The 18,129-nt window shown below is 40.0% G+C and overlaps 1 protein-coding gene across 9 annotated transcripts in view; it reads right to left on the bottom strand.

Annotated features, from left to right (window-relative positions):
- The window catches only part of ERC2 (ELKS/RAB6-interacting/CAST family member 2), a 968,268-nt gene that overhangs the window by 522,440 nt on the left and 427,699 nt on the right, over window positions 1-18,129 (bottom strand). For all 9 annotated transcript variants that reach the window (XR_014295433.1, XR_014295434.1, XR_014295435.1 and 6 more), the window contains 3 exons: window positions 14,066-14,203; window positions 5,826-5,966; window positions 2,570-2,710 (listed from right to left, as the gene is read on the bottom strand). Coding sequence is in view for 6 of the 9 variants with exons in the window: in XM_082637445.1 (XP_082493571.1) it covers window positions 2,570-2,710; window positions 5,826-5,966; window positions 14,066-14,203 (420 nt within the window). In the remaining 3 variants the exon portion in view is untranslated. The remainder of the gene's footprint in view (window positions 1-2,569; window positions 2,711-5,825; window positions 5,967-14,065; window positions 14,204-18,129) is intronic.

Here is an 18,129-nt window from a genome sequence, read left to right as displayed (position 1 = left end):
CGCCATTTGGATTCCACTGTCACTAGCAAACAAGGTTTCTGTTCAGCTAAACACATCTACAATGTTGTATGGATTTTATGATAAAAATACCTGGACGCTCACCAATCTTAAGCAAAATTCCATTGGGAACTCATGGCTTATTTATGATATAATAAAACTATTATGTTTTCAGCTTTCATTTAGTAACCTTTATATTTTATATACAAGTCACATACCCTTTTATTTAAAAGGAGGCCCAGACACTCCTTAAGCTTTTATAGCTGCTTATTTTTCCATGAGTAAATGATGTGTTTTATGTATATTCACATACTGTTGGCTTATATTTTCAAATATTTCATGTAGATCTCAATTCTTTTTAAGGTGATGGGTACTTGAGGTTTTTACAGAACTATTTATTAGCAGAAATTAAAGACTACTAGAAAAAGTATTTTGAACTTTCTAATTTAGTTGATGTACAGGGCCAAAAATAACAAAATAACATCTGCAGGTTAGGTATAAAAATATTTAAATTATAATTACCGTATTTAATCTCACTGTACTATGCATTTAGGAGATAGTATAAGCAAAGATTATTTATATACTTAGAAATAAATTATCTTTTCATAAATTAAATAGGTCCTTTACAGCAAGACAACCATATTTGTTACTTTAATCCTGGTGATGTAGCAGAATGTTAAAATGTCATCAGGAATAATGCTAAAATATTTATAGGATTTGATCTATGAATTTCAGAACATGGTGTCTATCTGAGAGTCGAAGGAAACCACATGTTCTAATTGACTTTTGGGGGTTAACCATAACTATGTTGAAAGAAACAAAATTCAATTGCATAGACATTCATTTATTAAACTAGTTAAGTCATATACATGGAAACTACAAGCATCAATACATGAACCTCCTTCTTTTAATTTTTAGAGGATTTCAAATTCCATAGATGACTTACACTAAAAGGGAGGGTGTCAAGTATGTATCTGCAAAAATAATATATGGGATGCCCTCAACTCCATAATGGCTCCTCAGAGTTGATGAAGGGCATCTTTCATGCCCAGGTCTATTTGGGGCTCTCCTTCAGGACTCAGCACATTGCAGGTGAGGTAAGATAACTCAAAGACCACCACAGGAAGCCAAAGAAGTTCTCTCACAGAGTTATCTGAGAGTCTGCCTTATGATCACAAAACTGTTCATTAAATAAAAAGTACCTTTCTTAGGTTCATTTCTTGATATGCATATACATGTATAACATATTGCAGAAAACATTCATATATGTATCAAGAATATGTATCATACACCCAATGCATAAATAGCCAAGTCAATCTCCACATAAATAGGCAGTTTAAATTCTTCTATTTATTGCTCAAGATTTCTGCTTAACTAGATGTTGCTTGAAAAAAGTGAGATGTTGAGTGGATTAGGAAATTGACTTTGTAATACAGAGATTTTCTGGCTGTTTTTTGGTAAAGAGATTTGACCTGTATATTTATCTCTTTCTGTATTGGTAAGGAGACTTTATTAGTGTGAAATCTCATAACAATTCCCTAAAATTCTGTGGTAAAGTGAACATAGTATAATCACATTTCAGTTATATATTGCATCATACGTACAAAATAGTATATTAAATTTTAAAATATCCAGAATTTCTCCACAGATACGATGCTTTCACATCCCTATCATCCATATCATATATTTTCATAACTCTAGCAAATAAATCCCCATTCCAATATGCTATGAATTATACAGTCAAATTTTATTATATGCTTCGTTTGATTGTTTAGATTCTTATCATCTCTTTTGAATAAGTTTATAAGTTGTCAAAGGGAAACAAAATGCTTAAACTCATAATGTTATGAGTTTTACGTGAACAATGAATGCAGACGTACCAAACAACACAGGGAAAAAGTCAAAGGAACAATGCATGACTGGAAATGTACTCCACAAAAATGTCCAGTTCAGAGAAAACATGTTAATGCTGCAATACAAAGATCCTGCTTTCTTTTCTGAAGGCTTCTACATACAAACTTGCTTAGACATTCAGGCCATTTCTGGTCAAGTATAAATAGTCAATCCATACATCTTCCAAGGACTTGACTATTTTGGTGAACTTCTAGAAATTTAACATTGTCGGGTAAAGTTTTCCAAAGTTCCAATTAAAAAAACTGACCTACTTCTGAAAGTAGTAAAAATTTATCAATGTATAATGGGACCCCTGGATTCTTTGGTTTATGCAAACACTTCCATTTATCTTTTTTTGATAGTTGAGATTTGCCCAGAGAGTAATGGCTGGTTTTTGGTTTTTATAATATTTTTCACTTCTACTACAATTTTCATCTGTTTGTCAAGGTTTTGTTTTGTTTTGTTTTGTTTTGTGTTTCCCCAGACAGGAAACCTAAGATAACTTTTCAGGTTCACAGACAGACTTGATGCAGACTTCTTAGGAATAAAGATTGCTTAACTAATCCTTTTATCACCAGATGACAAAAGATAAGGGGTTTTTATTTTTTGAAAAATGTCTCTTCCTTTCCTATTTTATAAATTCAGAAAATGAGCATGTTTTTTCTTAGACTTCACTTACCTTTTTTAACTGTGCTTCCAATTTGTTACATTCTTCTTTCTTTTGTTCAATGGCTATTTCTAGAGATTTTAATTTGGAGTCCCTTTTCAGCCCCGCTGAGGCTAATGAAGATGCATGTTCCTTGAGGTCAATTAAACTAGACTGAAAGGAAAAGAACACTAGTAAGTAGAACACTATAATTTCTACTAGTAATGTCTTCAATTTGAATACGTTGATTCTATACATAGTAATAAAGTGTGCATTAGACAGAGAGGGTAAATATAGTCTTACTAAGGTAACAATAGTCGGCCCTGACCAGGAAATTAAAGTTGGCCAGTTTACAGAACCAAGCAGGATCTAACTGCAGTAAAATCAAATGTGACCAAATGGTGCGGTCAGTAAATGCATGTTTCATGTCTCAAAGTTATGCTAATGAACTAAGTCCCAAGGTGGTCTTTACATGTCATGGCAAAACAGACACCCTGAACCTTCCATTTATGTTTATTGCTGTCAGGTGGCACAGACTCTAAGAAAAATATGAAAGAAAATACCAACTTTAATTCTTTTCTCCCCCAAAAGGGCAAATCAAGTATGAAAGAAGAATCCTATTGTTTTTATCAAATTCCATTTCTTTAATGAAAAATGGCCAATGGTTTCTCAAACATCTTCTACAGAATCAAAGATAAAATTACTTAAAAATTCAGAGTAGACTTTATGGCCTAGTGCTTTGTAAATTCAGATTCAGCAATATAATAAATCTCCCCAACTCCGACATGGGGTTACCCAAGTTGGTCCATTCATTAATCACACCCAGAAACCAAGAGCTTCCCTGTATAGTGCGAATCCCAAAAGGCAAAGAAATAAATACTAGCATATACCACAGAACACAACGTTGCTAGCTAGGAGAGCAATGTCCACCAGCAAACACAAAATCGTTAGCAACGTCTAACTATGTGACCAAATTGTTCAGGTTCCACCCAAAATCAGACAGGGTACATTTCCTTTATATCCCTTTGCAGTGCCTAGGAAAACACTAAGCACACAGCAGTTTCTCAGTAAATGATGTGGTCTAATACTTTACTGCTTCATGGGCACTGGAACAACCTTATTGATGAAGATACCACCACAATCACCCAGCAAACTACCTAGGTCCTAACAACCCTCTGAGGGACAGGTTAGCCATTCTCATTTTTCAGGTAAGGAAACTGAGGCTCACATGAGGCCCTGTCTTCTCCAAGGTTCTCAAGCTATTAATGGGAGATATAGGTCTGAACCCAGGTCTCCGACTCCAATTTCAATGGTCTTTATCATGTAACTACCACAGAAATAATAAAGAACCTTATAATCTAGGCACTCTGTCATGGTGAAGATTATTACCACCCCAACTAAATTATAAGTTCCATGCTAACAACAATTATACATTGTTTTCCTTTATAAATTTAAAATTGCCAGGGGTGATAGCTTTATGTGCCAACTTGGCTAGGCCACAGTCTCCAGTTATTCAACCAAACACTAATCTAAGTGTTGCTGTGGAGGTATTTTGTAGATGTAGACTAACATCTGCAATCAGTTGACTTCAAGTAAAGGATATTATTCTTCATAATCTGGGTGGGCCTGATCCTATCAGTTGAAAGGTCTTAGGAGCAGACTAAGGTTTCCCTCAGGAAGAAGAGATTCCTCCTGTGGACTGCAGCATCAGCTCCTGCCTGAGAGTTTCCAGCCCACCCTTCCTGATGGCCTTCCCTGTGAATTTTGGACTTGCTTAGCCAGCCTCCATAACTATGTAAGCCAATTCCTTGTAATAAATTTCTTAATATGGTTAAATTCCTTGGTACAGTTCTGTTTTTCTGGTGGAACCTTGACTGACACACCTAGCCCAGTGGCAGGCACATTATTACACAGAAACAATAAATGTTTGCAGAAATGCCTATCTGAAGTTCATACAACGTAAGCATTGTTTACAAAATTATTTTCATTTAAAACTTATGCTCCACCATGTCATCAAGATCTCTTTTCAATTAGACGCATATCTATATATATATATATATATATTTTTTTTTTAAGATGCAAACCCATGAATAACACTTGCGATCTATGAAGAATGCTGCAAATGAGATAGAAGCTTCTGTGCTTTCTGTTACATACTAACTACAGTAATTACAGATCCCCCAGGATTTACATTCTTTATTTTCATATCAAAGAAATAATCTCTTCTCAAAAACTAGTGAGCTTAAGTTTTAGAGAATACAAATTTTGCTTCTAAGTTTCCTCAAAATTCCTATTACTCAGCAATTGTTCCCTTCTTGGACTCCTAATTTAGATAGTACTTTAATTTGTATAGAATTATCAAAACCCAAGGGCTGAGGTGATACTTTGGAGCTGGGACATATACAACTACGCTGTGATACAACCCAACAGAGCAAAAGGACTGACATGTCATAAAGGAGATAGACATTTTCCACAGACAAAAATAACTGTGAGGGGACCAAGTGTGGACAATGGCACATATCTCAGAGCTTTGGAGACTGAATAAAAGAATGGGCATTGCTGCTTCTCAAACTTCTCCACCAAAGTATCCCTAAGTAAACTAAAGAGGTTATAGCCATCCCTCAGAATAGGGATACTCTCCATAACCACCAAACAAAAAATTTCTTTAAAGCATATTGTTTACATTAAAAAATGCAGGTGAGATTTGTTTTCTGTATCCATGTTTGCACTAGCATTAAAATACTCTTTCAAATTATTTACCATAATGTAAAAATGATGTCCCAGAAGAGCAGCCACAACCTATACCTATGTGTCCAGCATGGTACCATGTCTCCTAACCTGGGGGTATTGAGTGATCCACTTCAGAAGCACAGATGAATGTACAGCACCCAACACAAGGATTAGTACATAACAGGCCCTCAGTAAAGTGGAGCTATTGTTATTATTATCAATGCTGTTGTTGTTATTGTTATCTCAAACAAGGGATCATGAGACATTGAAAAAAAATACAGAATCCTCCAAGCCGTATGAATATGGTAAGACATCAAGAAAACTTTCAAGGAGCTAAATGGTATGTGGTCAGTAGAGTACAGAAGATATGCACAGAGCATCACCAGATGTAGGGAATTACAGTAAATATTGTTCTTTGAATTCAGATAGCTTTACAAAGCAAAGGTAACTAGGTCCCCCAAGCCTTCACACAGTCCCTCAAACTAAGTCTCTAGTCTCTCAAGGCTACATGGATATGGGTTTATGAGTACTATCAGTGTGGTTGTTTTTCCAGACTCACCTCTTTTTCAGTCAGTTCAGCTTGTAAAGCGTTGACCTTCTCTTTCAGGTCTTTATTCTCTTTTCGGAATGATTCTATCTCTTCAAGTCTTTCCCGATCATCTCTCTCCCGCTGTTCTTTCAAACGCTCAATTATTCTTTCCTGTGAGGCAATTGCCCAAAAAAAGAGTTGAGAACCGATCAGTGTGCATGCCAAGGCATGCTACAAAAGGAAATAAGAAGAAATACACATAAGAAATGTTCTAGAGGAATCAACAAACACAAGATATTCAAAACTGGGTCTGTGAAGAGAAGCTGTGCATAACAGTATTTGGGAAAGACAGTCAATAAAGCTTTCAGCTTGTTAATCAAAGTTAATATCATAGGGTTGCAAGGGATCTCAATGTTCAAGTTCATGGTGGTACCGGGAAAATTCCAAGAGCAATTCCAGAAGAGGGAGGTTCAGGCACCAAGACCTAAAGTCTTGTATGGGTAAGGGGAAGAGGCAGAACTAACCTCTTGGATCAACCCTCTTTGCTTGGTTTTCCCATTTGATGTCAAAGAACTTTCCTTGATTTCTGAAGACTCTTCTCGCTAGAAAGGGGATCAAAGTTGGGCAGGACCTAGACCCCTCCGGGACTTAGAGCTGGACTCACAGTGAAAACTTGAGACAAAAGAAAGAATAAACTCCTTATATAAGTGATTTTCCAATGTGTCTGGAGGTGTTTATTTACTTCCATATTTTTTCAATGGTTTCTTGGCAATCAGTAGAGACTCAAAAACATTGCTAGAATTTGAGGAAAGTTCAAACAGCAGCTTCTTTTATTGAGAGGCTGCTACATGCTAGGCACTGTGATATACCAGTCCTCATCACATCTGTGAGATCTGAACCAGTACTACTGGTAACAGAGTAGTGTAGAGGAAACCCAGGCTCAGAGAGGCTGACTGACTCGTCCAAGGTGATCCAGCTCATAAACAGAAGGCCCACCCTGGCATCCAGGGCTGTCTGAGTCTTAGCCACGCCCAAAAGAACACACTGCCACAAACATACACCTGGAGCCATTCAAGGAGATCTGAGGGTCTATCTGCCCTTGACTTTTATATTGAAATAAAAACATTACTCTGGTAGACATGTTTTCCAAAAGTGTGAAATCTTACTGAAATCAAAATAAGAACCTTTTTTTTTTCCTAAGGATTTTTTTTTAAATTTATTTATTTTTGGTTGCGTTGGGTCCTCGTCGCTGCACGCGGGCCCTCTCCAATTGTGACAAGCAGGGGCCCCTCCTCGTTGTGATGCTCAGGCTTCTCATTGCGGTGGCTTCTCTTGTGGAGCACAGGCTCTAGGCACAGGGGCTTCAGTAGTTATGGCGCACAGGCTTAGTTGCTCCGCGGCATGTGGAATCTTCCCCGAGGGGCTCGAACCCACGTCCCCTACACTGGCAGGCGGATTCTTAACCACTGCGCCTCCAGGGAAGTCTCAGAACCTTCTTTTTTTAAGGAAAATTCTGCTTGGGTAAAATTTAAGTTAGATTTCTGAAACTTGTTTCAAGTTACCTAACACATATTTGAATTTCCTTTTGGATGGTCATGTTAAAAAATGTTGGTGCAATGATTCTTTTTTTTTTTTTTTTTTTTTTTGCGGTATGCGGGCCTCTCACTGTTGTGGCCTCCCCCGTTGCGGAGCACAGGCTCCGGATGCGCAGGCCCAGCGGCCATGGCTCACGGGCCCAGCCGCTCCGCGGCATATGGGATCCTCCCAGACCGGGGCACGAACCCGTATCCCCTGCATCGGCAGGCGGACTCTCAACCACTGCGCCACCAGGGAGGCCCGGTGCAATGATTCTTAAGAATATTGTCTTTTATATTCTTACAAGTATATAGTACAAGACGATGCCTGATATATAAGACAACTGTAAAACGGTGTGTAATGTAGAGGGAAGTTAGTTTGAACACTTAGCCTGTGATTTAAGTTCCCCCAGGGGAGCAACTGTTCTACCCCAATGACGATAATTTATGTCTAATGCTTTCAAGGGCGAAAAAAGTACCATTGTTGTTTTGTAATTACTCAAAAACACTTTAAAATGAAGTCTATTATTACGATAACAGTGGGGGTAGAAATAGAACAAATGAGTCTATTACATTCCCTATATTTGTTTCTTCTTGATTTCACTTACTGTCCTATGTTACTCTGTCTGTGCCATTGTAGAGTAGATGATTATGTGATTGACAGAAGAAGGAAATGGCCTCAGTGCACGGTATGTCTCTCAAGGACTTTTAACAATTTCAGCAACTGAGCCCACACTGCGTTTTGCCTGCACTTATTACAAAAGCCTCACAACTGGTCACCCCATGAGCCGGGCATCTCCATCCCATCACTTCCACCCCGTGGCTGTTGGAGTGATATTTTTAAAGCCCCAAACTGATCATGTCACATCACTATTTAGAAACCTTCCCAGGAATCACTCTGGCCAGAGCATAAACATGCATTTATTCTCACTAGGCACCCTTTGCTTGGTTTTATTGCATGTCCACTCTCTCAGCCTAGCTTTCCAAAAGGCAACAGTCAAATCTTATGAATCTCTTAACCCAGTGCTGGGCAAACTGTCTGGCATACAACAGGCAATTAAAAAGGCTGATGGAAGGAACAAAATTCAAATTAGGGATCATCCTGTCTTCAAAGGAAGGGAAATTAAGTATGCATGTTAACATCCAGAAGGTGTCAGAGTCACTTGGAAATTAGGTTGATTTGCTCTAAGCACTTGTACTATTGACTGGGCATCGATGACAAAGAAAATCAGCAAGCAGTATAATGTTTTTAAGTGTTATTGATGATTCAATACTATAAAATATTTCTCCGTCAATCACAAAACTAATTTAACTGTCAGCCGCGCAGGGCCAGATGTCAAAAACATGTGTTAAAAGGTCCTAATATGGCATGATCTACTTGATTAACAACCAACTTGCAGAAATTCCAACAATGTGTTCTTGTTTTAGTCTTATTTGCATTGGCAAGTGTTCCTTGTGCACCCATCTGGCTCTGCACAGGTCTAATCTATTTGTGCTTTATCACTGGGTGGGAACTGCATTGCAGTGGCCTCCAGCTCTGCTATCTGGCTTTCTCAACTGCTTATCTGCTACGTGGCCACAGCAAGGCTTGGCGAGACCAGCTTTATAAATACTGCAGGTTCCTTGAGCTTCTGTGTGTCATTCCTAGACCTAAGTCATACTCAATCTTAACTCACCAAGCAGCATTATTTATTTATTTATTTTTACACACTCTGGATATTTGAATAAGTTCCCGGAAATTAAAAGGAATAACACACTCCCTGGGATGTAATAATCCAAGTGAAATTGTGAATAGTGCCTAATGGATTATATTCATCAGCCAAAGGACAGCAAATAATTAAATGCTCTTATAAGTTCACGATTTTTAATTAATCATTTCTTTTTTGCCCCATGTCTTGTTGCAGAGCATCTGTCCACTTACATGTGGATAAAAATGGAACTTGTGAGGGGAAGGCTATTAAAAGAGATTGGATTGTCAAACACATAAAGAACTAAACGTTTAAATTTTAGTCCCATTCCATCACCCATGAGCTGAGTGGCCTTGGGGAGGCAATAAAGTCCCAGCTAAGGGCTAACTTAGAGAGAGCAGAAGTGGCTTCCCAGAGTGCTGGGTTGAGAAGTTAACTGGTGCCATGGTTGATTAATGATGTCCGCGCCCAGGGCCCAGAGATGAGGAACAGTGCTGCACATGTCCCAGATTTTCATTTCTGGGCATGTCATTTTACCTCACTGAGTCCACTTCCCATGTTTAAAATGAAAGAGCATGGATTTACTGTTCCTCAAAGTGTGGTCTTCCAAATAGTTGCATCAGAATCACTGGGCATGCTTGTTAAAAATCAAAGATTCCCCACAGCAGAGCCCACAGCAGAGCACTGAATCAGAATCACTAGGAAATGGGATACAGGAAACTGTATTTTAAGACACTCTCTAGACGATAAGATTATTTTTAGATACATATAGAAGTCTGATACCCACTGGAATAAATACTTAAAATAAATCTACTATTTTTTGTCCCATGATAGAGAACTTTGCCAGTTCCTATCCAATGTTTTTGTCTGTGTTTTTCAAATACACTAATGCTCTGATTTTTGGCACCTTTTGAAAATTCTCTCTGTGTTTGCTTTTATTCTTCATCAGGTGAAAGGCTAAAAATCAAACGCAAACAGGGTTTGGAAACTAAGAGCTCATGGGCCACAGCTGCTCCAAAGAGCTATTTTGTTTGGCTTGAGCATCATATTATAAAATCTGAACTTGAATATTTTGAGGTAAGTCAAAGACTGCTCCATCACCAGCAGTCCCTACTGCTTAACACCAAACCCACTTCCCTCATTTTTGCTCCCTGCATGGCCCTTCATGGCATTCAAGTTCTCAACTGCCCATCCATGGTCCAGTACAGATTTCACATGCCTGAGATTGTGGATCAGCAAACTGAATAATTATTGTCAAGGTAATTCCAAAAGATAATGGAATTTAGCGGTCAGCTAGTTTAAATGCACATTTTGAAGATAAGTTACTGAGATGCCCTGAGAGGAGAAGAGGCTTGCCCCACGTGATGCAGTTATCAAGTAGTGGGGACAGTTTGATAGGGCCAGACTCCCACAGACCTCAGCTTTCCTTCCTGAACATCTCCTCAGTCTCAAAGGAAGTACTTAAGTAAAGGGAGTAGTTTCAGGTATGAGAATTACTTTGGGATTTAAACTAGAATAAATCAAATCTTAGCAGGGGGGAAAAGGATAAAATGCTGCCAAGAATACATGATATGGAAAAGTATATGGTATAAGTTTATTTCTGTATATTTGGAGAAAGAAATCAAGGGTACAAATGGACTGACGTCATATCACTCAAAAACTGCAAATGGGATACATGACTATTAATAGTTTTTGAAATAATATTCCTTTATTCAAATTTTACAAACAAAATTACAACAAGAAAGTTTTGAGGGACTTCCCTGATGGCACAGTGGATAAGAATCCACCTACCAATGCAGGGGACACAGGTTTGAGCCCTGGTCCAAGAAGATCCCACATGCTGTGGAGCAACTAAGCCCGTGCTCCATAACTATTGAGCCTGTGCTCTAGAGCCCACAAGTCACAACTACCGAGCCCACACGCCACAACTACTGAGCCCGCACGCCACAACTACTGAGCCTGCATGCCACAACTACTGAAGCCCGCATGCCTAGAGCTCGTGCTCTGCAACAAGAGAAGCCACCGCAGAGAGAAGCCCGCACGCTGCAACAAAGAGTAGCCCCTGCTCGCCACAACTAGAGAAAGCCCGTGCGCAGCAATGAAGACCCAACACAGCCAAAAAAAAAAAAAAAAAAAAGTTTTGATACTAAATTCTTGAAAATTGTAAAAAGAATATTTTTCCTGAAAAATCATCTTATTTATTCTTATGTTTCCACATAAAATCTTGTCTCTTATTTATAATTTAATGTTAAAGTTATTTATCTTGTAATTTTAATAGGAACATTAAGACTATCTAGGCATAGAATTATGGCTCCTATTTTTACCTTCTCTATTTTTAGCATAGAGAAGTGGTTCTTAGACTAGAGTATATATCACAATGACCTAGGGAGCTTGCCAAAGTGCAGACTTCTAGGCACTACTCAAGGTTCTGATTCAGTAGATATACATGGGGCCTAATAATTATATTTTTAACAGACTCCTCCTGGTGTTTCTAAAGTAGAGGTCAGAGAAGATTTCTTTAAGATTCACTGACTTGTGGAACCAGTGGGCTATTTAATCTAATTCTCCCATCCTACAAATGGGAAATTTGAGGCCCTGGGAGAGAGAGTTATTTGTCAGGGTCACCCAGTTAGTGGCAGAGCTAAGACTGAGCACACTACACACACTCTGCACAGTATGAGTCCTACAGAAGTGCCCAGAGAATGAATGAACAACTAGAATGAAATAGGCTAGAAATCATTTTAGGAATCGGTAAACATCAGGATGACCTATTTGCCTAATAGATTTTGTTCATTCTTTTAATCAAAGTAATCCTTTTAAATGTCAGTCAGAACAAAACCCTCCAAATGGCTTCCTATCCCCTTTGGAGTGAAAGTCAAAATTTTTCATCCTTTCTCACAGGGGCTTCAAGGGATACGCTTTCCCCCCTCCCCCTCCCACTCTGCACTTGCTCTCCCCTCCAGTACATTCTCCCTCCAGAAGTGCTCATGATTTATCCCTCACTTTCCTCAAATGCCCACTTCTCAGTAAGACCCTCTACCTGGCCATTTCACCCCAGCACTCCCTGTACCCTCTTCTTGCTTTCTTCTATGGAAATTATTACCCTCTGAAGTCCCATGTGTTTTACTTACTTAATTATTGTCTGTGTCTCCTCAGTCCCATTAGAATCTAACCTCCACGAGAGCTAGGATTTTCGCCCATTCTCTTCTCTACTGGACCCCCAAGTCCCCAGAGCAGTGCCTGTTATATGGTGGCAACTCACTCAATCAACACCCACTGAGCACTCCCCCATGCAGGTATTGTGCTAGGCACTGGGGGAAGGTAAGCTAACACACACAAATAACACATATATACGGGTATGTTGCTGAGGCTTGGAGTGCAGCAGAGAAGACCAATTAATCACATTAAAACAGATAAATGAACAATTAAGATTGTGACAAGAGCTCTGGGAAATTCACAGTGCTCATGAGAACATAAGAGAGGATTTTACCTAGGAGGCTTCCCTGAGAAAATGACTGATAATAATAATAACAGCTGTAACTTATTATGCCTATTATTCTCAACACTTTCCATATATTAATGCATCTTCTCCTCAACATATTCCACTAAAGTAGGTACTATTATTATCCTCTTTTACAAATGATAAAACTGAGAAAGCGAGAGGTTAAGTAACTTGTCCAAAGTAGTAAGTGTCAGACCTAGAATGTGAACCCAAGCAGTCTGACTCCAATGTCCACATTCTTGACTACTGTGCAATACAGCTTCTCAGGAAGCTGAGCTCTCTGAAGAAGAGGAATTAAGTCTGCAGAGAGTAAAGAACATTCTAGGCTCTGTAATAGCATGTGCAAAGTGTCTGAGGCAGGAGGGAACAATGGTGCACTTAAAAATCTAGAAGGCCGGGGCTTCCCTGGTGGCACAGTGGTTGAGAATCCGCCCGCCAATGCAAGGGGCATGGGTTCGAGCCGTGGTCCGGGAAGATCCCACATGCTGTGGAGTAACTAAGCCCGTGCACCACAGCTACTGAGCCTGCACTCTAGAGCCTGCAAGCCACAACTACTCAGCCCACATGCCCCAACTACTGAAGCCCACACACCTAGAGCCCATGCTCTGCAACAAGAAAAGCCACTGCAATGAGAAGCCTGAGCACCGCAGCAAAGAGTAGCCCCAGCTCACCGCAACTAGAGAAAGCCCACATGCAGCAACGAAGACCCAACACAGCCAAAAATAAAAATAAATAAAATAAATAAAATTTTAAAAAAATCTAGAAGGCCAGTATGCCTAGAGCACAAAGAATGAGGGAAGAGAGATGGGGGATGAGGCTGGAAAAGGAGGAAGGAAAGATGGAAGGAAGGAAGGATGGGTGGGAGGGAGGGAGGGAGGGAGAGGGGGGAGGGAAGAACAGGGGAGAGGAGGGGAGAGGAGGGAAGTGGGGCAGGCAGAGAAGTGGCTGGTCAGATAACAGCCAAAGCAGATGAAGGGTCGGACCCTAAGGGTGAGGTTAAAGATTTCAGTTTTTAATCATCCTAAAAACAATGACAAGGTAGTGAAGGTTTTTAATCAGGGCCAAGGGTGATGTGACCAGGTATGCATTTCAAAAAGACACCCTTGGGCTTCCCTGGTGGCGCAGTGGTTGAGAGTCCGCCTGCCGATGCAGGGGACACGGGTTCGTGCCCCGGTCCAGGAAGATCCCACATGCCGCGGAGCGGCTGGGCCTGTGAGCCATGGCCGCTGAGCCTGCGCGTCCGGAGCCTGTGCTCCGCAACGGGAGAGACCGCAACAGTGAGAGGCCCACGTACGGCAAAAAAAAAAAAAAAAAAAAGACACCCTTGGCTTCAGCGTGCCAAGTCTACTGCAAAGGGCGAGCATGGGAGTGGGAGGCCCAGCTGGGACTAGGCTTAGTGTGGGTGCATGGAGAAAAACAAGCACACTGAAATGCATTTGGATTGTTTCCTCTCAACCATGTTTCTCTAAATCCTGATACCCCCGCTAATTTTTAGTCCAAGCTTACCTTCTCTGACAAAGCCTCCTCAAGCGTCGCCAGTGCAGTATCAGTATTACTAGAATCAGTCTGCAAGGACTTCACTCTGTCTTTCAGGTTGGTCAGTTGCTTGTCTTTATCCTTAAGTTGTTCTTGCAAGTTTTCAATCTGAAAGTAAAGATCACCATATTTAATGCACATTTTATTACATATTCAGTGCCAAGGTCCCTGAAGTGGACCTATCTAAAAAAAAAAAAAAAGACTCAAGATTATGGAAATTGTCAGTATTATGAAGTTACACTTTGACTCAGAATCAAAGCCATTTTGACGAGACCATCTTTCTTCGATGTAATTCAACTTCATGTTTAAATGGCAATACAGATGAGCAGAATATCTCCCTCCATGCAAATGCAAGCCCTTCAGACATGTAAGCACTATTATTTCTATCTATTTCTACCTCTTTCACCAGCCCTTTAAGTCTCAAGTCCATAAACCTAATCTTGGTGCAGTGAATCAGAGAAACACATATTCAGGATTACTTTATTCAATGAACAGACACGTACTGGGTGCTCATTCTGCACTAAGCACCATATCAGTATATGGCAGAACCTATGTAGACATTCACTCACTCCTTTATTCAGTATTAAACTTTGTGATATGCCAAATGTTGTCAAGTGGCTGTTTCAAAGTAAGCACGTGAAAAGCCAAGTAGGTTATCACCAGTAGACTGTTAATGGGAAGAACCTGTGATATAAATCAAATGTAACAAGTACTAAACACTCCATCTGGCAAATAAGTCATGTGCTGGCAACCAACCAGCCACTTTTATCCACTATCTGCAGCCTGAAATAAACACACCAAATAGCCGATTATAACGCCTGCCCAGGAGCAACAGCAAGGACCTTCTCTTGGGCATTGCATACATTATCATTCATGTTTTTATTCTCTGCTTTCAAACCATGTATTTCTTATCTAAGGATTAAAAAGAAGTCCCACTGTACAAACAATTTATTCATATTAAGGGTTTTAAAATGACAAGGAAAAAAAGCAGTACAACTCTAAGATAAGTCCATTCAAAATATTTGTATTCTGCACCCAGGCTTTCTCAGGAAATCATTCCAAATGCATGTTTCACAATGTGTGACTCAAACAAATTTGGAGATTATTGATTCACGTAGCATGAATCTGGAATGGCAATACAAATAATGACAAGAGTAGAAGCAACAATGAGGAGGAGGGTTGACAGGGGAGGTGGCAGCAGTAGCAGCATCAAAATAGCTGTGAATGCAAAGATAACGACCCTGCTCACCCTCAACCTGAGGACAGAGGACGTGGCTGACTTTTCCAATGATTAAAATAGATGTGGCCTAATGGAGATGGACATTTCCTCCTTCCATTCTTCCCACCTTCCTTTGCTCCTTCCTTCTTTCTTTTATTTTTCCCTTTCTCCTCCCCCTTCCTTCTTCTCCTTCCTTTTTTTTGCCAATGTGTTTTTTAATAAGACATGTTTTCTGCCTTGAGACAGACATCCTGGTTTGGGGAAATAATTAACCTTCTCCTTCATCAAAATGCATTGTATTCCTATTCAGCTACCACTATAAGAATTCACTGACCCTCCAGGCAAAACACAGAAACTCAAAAGGTATAATCATCTGCAGTCAGAACAAAGGCTCCCTCCATTCCAGACAAGTGTTCATGGGGTTACACAACACAATAAGCAAATACATGAGTGAGCAAAAATATGGATGGTTATATATCAGAATGTAGTCATTATATAGAAGAAGCCAGCAGCTGAGAGGACTGACTCGAGAGAGTGTGTGTTATTATTTTGAGTAAACTCACACCCACATTTGTGTACACACGTGTGCAAATCCACGGTGGCTCCAAGCAAACTGATTAAGTTCCCCGTGTTCACCCTGGGAGACAGTGCCCTGGACAGAAGAAAGGGGACTTTCTCTCAGGGCATCAGCCCTGGTGTAGTGGCATCACTGATTTCAAGGGACTTCGGGCGTTGCAAATAGAGGCTAAAGAAGACTGCTGTGGGCCTCCTCAATTACTGGGGAGATTAAGGATGTTGAGGGTCAGTGGTCCAAGGAATACTCAGGTAGGCAATAAGAGCTGGAGAAATGTGGGCTGGCGAGACAAAGGAGTGACATAGCTATTATCTCACATCTAAGAACTCAGCAGAAGAGCCAATTATACCACAGAAAAGATTGAAAAACAGAGCTGGAACTGGAGACATTTATAGAGGTAGGGATACACCACTTTAAAAATGTTACACAAAGATCACCAAGAATGATTCTTAATAAAGACAAGGTACAGGGCCTCCCTGGTGGCGCAGTGGTTGAGAGTCCGCCTGCCGATGCAGGGGATACGGGTTCGTGCCCCGGTCTGGGAGGATCCCATATGCCGCGGAGCGGCTGGGCCCGTGAGCCGTGGCCGCTGGGCCTGCGCATCCGGAGCCTGTGCTCCGCAACGGGAGAGGCCACAACAGTGAGAGGCCCGCATACAGCAAAAAAAAGAAAAAAAAAAAAAAAAAAAAAAAAAGACAAGGTACAGACCAGGGTGGGGAATATAGCCTCTTGTGCAAATAAAAAATAAGCCTATAAATAGATATGTATACACACCTATTAATATAAAATTTTTTTCTGGAAAAAAATTTCATAAGAAATTTTAATAGTGTTTAACTTTGGGGGAAAGGGTCTAGGGTACAAAACTGTGGAAGAGGTCTTCTGTTTCTCTTTTTTGAACATTTCTGTAGTTCTCTGCTTGGATTTTCTAACCATGTGGGTTTTATTCATTTTTAATGCCAACCAAGATTATCTGGTTGGTAAAATTATGGGTAGTTTTTAGTTTATATTTGTGTATAAAAATTTAAACCATTATGCAAGTATTTAAAATCATGTTTGCATACAATTGATAACTAAGTAGAAATTGGAGAATGAGAAGGAAAAAGAGTAGAATGTAAAATCATACGATATTTCTTTGTAAAAAGAGAAAATTCTAGCATAGAACAACAACAACAAAATATACATATGGGACTCACTGAAGTATCATTTGGCAGTGGTATGAATGATGATTTTACTTTTCTTCTTTATACTTTACTGCATCTGCCAGCTTGTTCTCCTTGAACATAACAGACAGAATAAAAGATATTTAAGACCAACTACAAAATATAAGAATGGTTCTTTAAATGTGTTTTGAACAGTAAGTTTGTGCTTTTTAAAAGGACTCATTGTAAGAGGAAATATTCCTTTGTTACTCCAAGGAGGACTCAATTCTTAAAATGTTAAATTTAGGAGACTGGGGCAAATGTAAAATTCTGTATCTTTAAAAAAATTATTTTTCAGCTTTCTAATGTTTGTAAATTATTAACAACATTTACAAGAAAAAAAGTAGAAACTTTTCTTCAAAGGGTGAGGTTATACTAGGTTGAAACAGCAGGCAATGAAAAATAAGCAAATTGAAAACCAGGGTTTAGGATTGGGGATGGAAAGTGAGGATTTTGTGAGAAATTCCACATGCTGCAAAAAACTGAATCCACCTAAGCAACATAGTCAACTCACTGGTCACTGTGACTTGATAAAATAAGAGATGGGCCTGAGCACAGGGTTGTCCTTGCCTTTGAACTAAGCTGCCTTTTCATCACAGCTGAGCAGACTCAGAAGGAGCCAGTTTTGCTGAAGTGGTACCTGCACCTCTCAGAGCAGACCACTGGAGAGGGGGCAGGGGGCAGGGGGCAGGGGGCAGGGAGAGCTCAGGCCCTGGAGGGCACCAGGCTGCCCTAATCCTAATGGCTTCAGACTGACTTCTGAAGCTCCAGGCCTGGCAAGCCTGAGAAGGGGCAATGCCCAGAGGGAGTTGTTTAGTGAGTTTTCACACAAATGCAGCCCTCAGTGGGAGAGTTGTCACTGACTGAACAGCAGCAGCCTCCTTTACTCCACATTTGCTCCCCTCCCATCTAGTCTCCAAAACTGCAGCACAGTTATCCTTTCTGTAATGCAGATCTGACTGAATGACTTCCTTTCTTAGAACTCTTCAACTGCTCCCCCATTGCCTCCAGATAAAGCCCAAACTCCCTGACATCATACATG

Source organism: Mesoplodon mirus, assembly GCF_964341445.2.
Source record: "Mesoplodon mirus genome assembly, chromosome: 12".
Taxonomy (NCBI): domain Eukaryota; kingdom Metazoa; phylum Chordata; class Mammalia; order Artiodactyla; family Ziphiidae; genus Mesoplodon; species Mesoplodon mirus.
The sequence above is the reverse complement of the archived record's forward strand: the minus strand, read 5'-3'. Positions and strand labels throughout refer to the sequence as shown.